Source organism: Arachis ipaensis, chromosome B08, assembly GCF_000816755.2.
Source record: "Arachis ipaensis cultivar K30076 chromosome B08, Araip1.1, whole genome shotgun sequence".
Taxonomy (NCBI): domain Eukaryota; kingdom Viridiplantae; phylum Streptophyta; class Magnoliopsida; order Fabales; family Fabaceae; genus Arachis; species Arachis ipaensis.
The window spans coordinates 126,591,418-126,599,042 of NC_029792.2; the positions used below are offsets into that span (position 1 = coordinate 126,591,418).

General features: G+C 31.9%; 1 protein-coding gene and 1 pseudogene across 1 annotated transcript; both read left to right on the forward strand.

Annotated features, from left to right (window-relative positions):
• Positions 2,035–3,412, forward strand: LOC107611732. The gene has a single exon (XM_021110100.1). It carries the CDS (start codon positions 2,050–2,052, stop codon positions 2,788–2,790), a length of 741 nt encoding a protein of 246 aa, XP_020965759.1. The 5' UTR covers positions 2,035–2,049; the 3' UTR covers positions 2,791–3,412.
• Positions 5,509–7,625, forward strand: part of LOC107611733 — a 4,262-nt pseudogene continuing 2,145 nt past the window's right edge.

Below are 7,625 nucleotides of genomic sequence, written 5' to 3' on the forward strand. Positions count from 1 at the left end.
TTATACTAATTTTTATTTACTATTTTTTTAATTTCTGTCATAATGACTATTTTTTATTCTAATAATAATTGTTCCATATAGAGAAGTGCATCTTGGATATAAAAGTAAGAAAAATTGAAAAAAAAAAGTGAAACAAATTAAAAGGTAAATTAATAGAGTAAAAGAATTGAAGAAGAAGTTACATATGATTTCTTTTTATAACCGTTATTAAAATAGAGATGAAAATGAGATAGAGAAGATGAGTTGTTGTTCTGGATCATATTATTATCATTATTTTTTTAACTATGTTTTTTCTGATAATATATATATCTCTTTATTTGGTACTTTTATAATTTAATATTTTAAAAATTTTTTATAGTAGTTTTAAGGTAAAAAAATATGATATAAATAAGGTCACGTCAATATTAAAATAATAACAAAAATATTTATCTACTAAATTTAAAAAATAAATAATATATTAATAAAAAAATAATTTCTTAAAAAATAATAGAAAAGCGGCAGGCATATAATTTGGGATATTTGGTGCCGTGTAACGATTTATGAACTTTTTTGAAGGAGTTTAATGCATAAATTATCCTAGATTGTGGTGTTTAATATAATATTTAATACACGTTACTCTAGCATGATTTATGTAATAGATTTAGAAGATTCACGTTTTTGAATTTGATCTAAGAGAATCAAATAAAATTAATTTTTTTATTTTATTTAAATAAAAAAGTCTAAAAGATATGTGTAGAATGTATTTATCTTTTTTTATTTTTTTAAAGAAATAATTGTACTAGCAAATGGAATATGTAGAAAATATTAGTTTGAAATTTGGTGTCAATGATTTTGTGGGAATCGTGTTTAACATAGTTGGTTAATATGAAGACAGAAAAAACGAAAATAGAGATTCTTTACAAGTCTAACGAAGATATCATAAATGCCAAGATAATTCATCGCAATTTCATGTGATGAAAGACAAAAATGTAATTATGGTATATTGTGGACTGGTTGATAGCATAAGCATAGTTGAAATTTTGGCATGATCTCTTCCATATTTGTTACATGTCTCTTTAGTTGGTGATGTTATAGTTTATTGTGATGATATGATGGTAGTTTAATTGTATGAGTTAGGTCCTTTTTATTTGGTTGAATTTTTTCTATGGTTATCCTATTCTTGATGGCATGCCAAAATAAATATTTTCATTAGTTGTTCTATTTTTTTTTCTATTTTTGGGTCGATTTTATTTTTAAAAAAATTTATTAAAATTTTTTATTTTAGACAAAATTAATAATAAAGTAAAGTACATTTTTGTTCCTGACCTTTTTTTTTGCGGACATTTTCATCCTCAAAGAATGAAAAATACATTAAAGCCCCTGACCCCTGAAAAACGTGGACATTTATATCCTTCCATTAAATTCAGCCGTTTGCACTGGACGGAAAAGGATGAGCTGGCAGAGGTGGCGCTAAGGTGGCTGTAACGGAGGCCAGGTGACATGGAGCATTTCGTAACAGGACATATAAGTCCCTGGAAACGAAAACGACGCCATTTTTGTAACCTCCCCCAATCCTGTTTCGAATTTCTCTGCCTTTTCTTCTTCCTTCGTCCTTTTTCCCTTCCATTCCTCTTCCTTGGCCCCTGCCTCCATCACCGTCGCACAGCGGCGCCTCCGTCAGCCACCATCAACACCGGCGACCTCCTCCTTCCTCTCTTTTCGCGTCTTCTTCCCTTTCTCACTCCCTTACTCCCATTAGTCTCTCTCTCTTCTCACCCTCCTTCCACCCACCGTTCATTCGCGACAACCTTCTGATTTTATTTTTAAAAAAATTTATTAAAATTTTTTATTGTAGACAAAATTAATAATAAAGTAAAGTACATTTTTGTTCCTGACCTTTTTTTTTGCGGACATTTTCATCCTCAAAGAATGAAAAATACATTAAAGCCCCTGACCCCTGAAAAACGTGGACATTTATATCCTTCCATTAAATTCAGCCGTTTGCACTGGACGGAAAAGGATGAGCTGGCAGAGGTGGCGCTAAGGTGGCTGTAACGGAGGCCAGGTGACATGGAGCATTTCGTAACAGGACATATAAGTCCCTGGAAACGAAAACGACGCCATTTTTGTAACCTCCCCCAATCCTGTTTCGAATTTCTCTGCCTTTTCTTCTTCCTTCGTCCTTTTTCCCTTCCATTCCTCTTCCTTGGCCCCTGCCTCCATCACCGTCGCACAGCGGCGCCTCCGTCAGCCACCATCAACACCGGCGACCTCCTCCTTCCTCTCTTTTCGCGTCTTCTTCCCTTTCTCACTCCCTTACTCCCATTAGTCTCTCTCTCTTCTCACCCTCCTTCCACCCACCGTTCATTCGCGACAACCTTCTCGGCGACCCACTGCTGCTGCGCCGCCGCCTCTCTGCAAAAATTAGTCTCAAATCTCGAGGGGTTAGAGTTTTCCTCTGCACCAACAACATTGAACGGTGCCGGATCGGGATCCTCGAACCTCTGCATAAATGACACTCTCACTGACGACGAGCTTCGTTTGATCCTGGCGAAGCTGGAGAGCGAGAAGGACAAGGAGATCTTCGGGTTGGTGTGTAAGAGGTGGCTCCGATTGCAGAGCACCGAAAGGAAGAAGCTTGCGGCGCGTGCAGGTCCACACATGCTTCGCATAATTCCTGATAGGTTCACGCGCTTGCTCGAATTGGACCTTGCCCAATCCGTTTTGCGGTCGTTCTATCCCGGCGTCACCGATCCTGACCTCGACGTCATCGCCAATTTTTTCTTCATGTTTTCTTTTTTCAAATATTGAGCTTTAAATTTCAGTTCCCCCCCCCCCTAAGATGCTGGATTTGTTTACTGCTGTTGCTTTTTCTTGATTTTTGCTTTTGAAACTGGTTATATGAAGTAGTTTTGAACTCATCACTTGGAATGATTGTGCTTCTGAGTTCTGATGTTGTTTCTATTATGCAATTTGAAAATGAACAATTTTGAGTGCTGTTGTCATGATAGTCAAATTGAGTGATGATTTAAGGTTATCTACCACCTTTGGGATGTTGCTTTTCTTTTGATGGGGAGTAAAACTTTCAATAAGATTGACATGGAATGTTTTTGTTTGGTTTAATGTACACAGGAATTTCAGATGTTGGAATGAAAGCCATTGGCGAAGGTCTTTCCTTGTTGCAGTCATTGGATGTATCCTATTGTAGAAAGCTGACTGACAAGGGACTATCTGCTGTCGCTAAAGGTTGTAGCGACTTACGGGTATTGCATCTCGCCGGTTGCAGATTCGTTACGGATGGTATATTAGAAGCTCTCTCCAAAAGCTGTCATAATATGAAAAAACTGGGATTGCAAGGGTGCACAAATATTACCAACTATGGATTGATAAGCCTTGCAAGTGGTTGTCAACAGATCAAGTATTTGGACATCAACAAGTGGTTGTCAAAAGAGAAGAAGGGGGAGGTTGCCGGCGTTGATGGTGGCTGACGGAGGCGCGGCAGTGCGGCGGTGATGGAGGCAGGGACCGAGGGAGAAGAATGGAAGGGAAAAAGGAAGAAGGAAGAAGAAAAGGGCAGAGAAATTTGAAAGATTGGGAGAGGTTACAAAAACGGCGTCGTTTTTGTCTCCAGGGACTTATATGTCCTGTTTTGAAATGCTCCCTGCCACGTGGCCTCCGTAACGGCCAAGTCAGCGCCACCTCTGCCAGGTCAGACTTTTCCGTCCCGTCCAAACGCCTGAATTCGACGGAAGGATTGAAATGTCCACGTTTTTCGGGGATGAGGGACTTGAATGTATTTTCCATTCCTTGAGAACGAAAATGTCCGCGAAAAAAAAAAGGTCAGGGACGAAAATATTATGTTCAATTATTTAAGGAGACCAAATTAATATTTTGATTAGATAATTTTGTTTTATTGAAAATAAATTCTAGTTTCATTAAAAAATAAATTCTAGTTGGTAAGTAAAAACACAAAAACGTGCATGACAGTGAAATCATAATTTCTAGACAAGTAAATTATCGTCTTATTATCTTAAAGAAATAATTTATTTATAGAATAATATTGAAAAATCAACAATAATTTACATGAAAATAGTTTATTAGTAAAATAAAAGTTAATTGATTGATTACCATAAAATTTAATTTAACGGTAAATTTGTAATTGAACATATTTTATAGCTTAATTTAAAATCTGTTTACAGCTTAATTTGAAAGCAATTGAAAATGTAAGTTATGAAAAACAAAACAAAACTCATCAAGAAGATAGAAACAGAGACAAAAAAAAAATGACATATGATACCATTTATGCCATTCCTATAAAAAAAACGTGAATTTTGTTTCTTTTTCAGAATACTAAATTTTACTTTTTCAAACAATTTGTATACATATATTTGACAAAAATTAAATAAATAAACTTTCAGATAAATTTAAAGAAAAATTGATCAATAAGAATGAAGAAGAAGAACGTACCAAATTCATCTGTTAGGAATTTAGGAATAACACGCAGAAAAAATTGAAATTATTTTAAAGGTAGTTATTTGATCTACTCAAACCGATTTTTTTAAATAAATCATTTGTATAAAATAAATCGATTTTTTTTAAACCATATAATAAACCATATAATATCATTTGTAGTTATTTGAGTTTTCATCGAAATAGATACTCTCTTATCAATTATCGAAAAAAAATAAAACCCTAATAATTCAGTTTTAACTTGCATTATCTACCATAAAATTTACTATAAAAAGAAAAAAACAGTTTTAAGATGCTTGACTTGGCCAACCAAAAATATAGCTAAGTTGATAAACTTATTTTCACTAATTTATTCTGCTCAACGGAACAAAGAAGGGAAAGGGAGTAAAATCAGCAAGTCCACTACTGTAAGCCTAAAAGCAAGGGAAAGCTAGCAAGTTAAATACAAAAAATTACACTGAAAAAAAATAAAATTACAACAAAGTGTTACTTTGGTCAAAAGATTATCACCATATTTTTTCAAATAACGCTTAATGTTCCTTTAAAACTGTTTGTTTTTCTTTCTTTCTCTAAGATTGAAGACGTCCTTCACTGACTGAAATCTTCATCAATTAAAAGGGATTCATATATATTCCTAAAGAGTATTGAATTGTTCCAAACACAACCTTTGGGTCCAAACTACAATTTATTGCCATTTCAATCTGTTACTGCATTTCTATAACCACACAAATATCATCAAATAATAATTGGGAAGAAACAAGAACTCTGCAATTGGTACGCAACTATATTATTGTTCGTGCTATTATACTTTGTGATTTTTGTAGAATTTAGCTATATAATTATTCAAGATTCTTTGCGGATTTGTTAAACAATAATAGTTGCTAAATAACAAAAGCGATGAATAAATATGTGAACTTGTTTTCTCAATATTTGTAAGTTATCAAAAATTTTTATTTTATAAAAGTCTAAACACCTAACAAATACTAATATATTTCAGACAAAGTAAAGAGTGCAGCACAAGTTCCGAATTGTCTTCTCAAAAACAATACAAAAGACTTGAAATTTATATTCTTGTCAATTATACACCATCATCCAACAATGATCGAAAAAGTAGAATCCTTGAAAAACACTTCTTCCACTACCCTTGGCATCTCTAAAGAACTCTGCGACGACGACGGCCGTCCACAACGAACCGGTACACATCCATATTCCATCAATCCATGTTCCAATTTTTCTGTATATATACACACACCCCATTATGTGAATGTTGTTATGCAGGAACTGTATGGACAACAAGTTCTCATATAATAACAGCAGTGATTGGATCTGGAGTTTTATCATTAGCATGGTCAATAGCACAATTAGGCTGGATTGCTGGCCCTATTATTATGATCTTCTTTAGTCTCGTCACTTTGTATACTTCATATTTTCTTGCAAATTGTTATCGTGCTGGAGACCCTATTACTGGCAAGAGGAGCTACACTTACATGGAAGCCATTGGCAACATTCTTGGTAAATATTTATGTGAAAAATTTTTATGTCAAAAATAAATTTGAAAAGTAAATGTTACGTATTATGTTAAGTAATTTAATAATAAAAAAAATTCTTGAAAGCTAAACATTGTATAGATATTTATATAAATTAAATAATTATTTTATTTACAAATTTCCATCATTTTCAGTGTTTTTTTGGAATTTTTTTTAAGCATATTTCGTTTATAGTGTAATCGAATTAATTTTGCACGTATTTCGTTTTACACTTTAAGCGAAATATAGTGCATTTGGTTTACAGTATAAACGAAATAGAGTAGATATCATGAGATATGTATATCTCGTTTACAGTGTAAACGAAATACGTGTAAACGAAATACGAGTACCTATAGTTATAAAAAAAATTTAATTTTTATAGGTATAAAAATATCATTTTTAAAATAATAAAACGGTATTAAAATACAATTTTAACCGATTATAAAATAAAATTCGATATATGTTTGTTACTTTTAGATCTACCTTAATTAATTTATATCTCATCTATGTTTTAAAATTTAAACTAATAACTTTTTTAAGTTGTTATTCTACAAATGGGAACGTTTCAACTAATGAGCGATTTTAATTGAAGTGACATAATTTAAACCTGGCCATTTAATAAAACAAATTTTATAAGATTTTTCATGTACTCTTTATTATTTAAAATGTTCAAATTATATCCTTCAAATTGTATTAAAATTTTTAAATTTAAATTATATAATCAAAATTTTAAAATTTTTTATGTTTTTATTTTTTTGAGTACTAATTTAAATAAGATGGTTTTTAGAAAATAATGTGATGGCCATTTTAAATTATGATTTTATCGCTACGATTTAAATGGACAAATTTAAATTACGTGTTTGAATGGGCAGTTTTAAATTACGTGACTTGAGTTAAAACCGCTCATTAAAACCGTTTATCTCCCATGCTAATTGAAACGTTTAGAATAACAACGTGAGAAAATTATTAGTTTAAATTTTAAAATATAGATAAGATATAAATTAACAAATGTATATCGAATTTTATTTTTTAAATTGGTCAAAATTATATTTTTAATACAATTTTATCATTTTAAAAATTATATTTTTATACCTATAAAAATTAAATTGTTTATAATTACAAGTACTCGTATTTCGTTTATAGTGTATTTTACACGTATTTCGTTTACACTGTAAATAAAATATACGCGTGTCATGATATCTACTATATTTCGTTTACAGTGTAAACGAAATACGTGCAAAATTAATTCGTTTAGGTAGCGTTTGGTGTAGAGACAGAGACGGAAAAACTGAGACTGAGAGATAGAGACTAAGAAACAAGAATTGAAATAAATCTCAGTATTCTATTTGGTGCAAAATGGGAGACAGGAATTGAAACAAGAATGAAATTCTAATTTAATTTGCACAAAGGGTAAAATTGGAATTAATTAATTGAAATGAAAGTATTTTAGGTATAAAATGTTATTAAAGTTTCTGTCTCCATCTCTAAAAATTTCAGTCCCTTGTGTCCCTACTTTTTGGAGGTACTGAAATACTGAAATTTTAGAGACAGAGACAGAAATTTTAGTACCAGTCTCTAAACTAACAAACACGATACTAAATCTCAGTCTCTTAGTCTCTATCTCAGTACCTGAAAACTTACAGTTGAAAA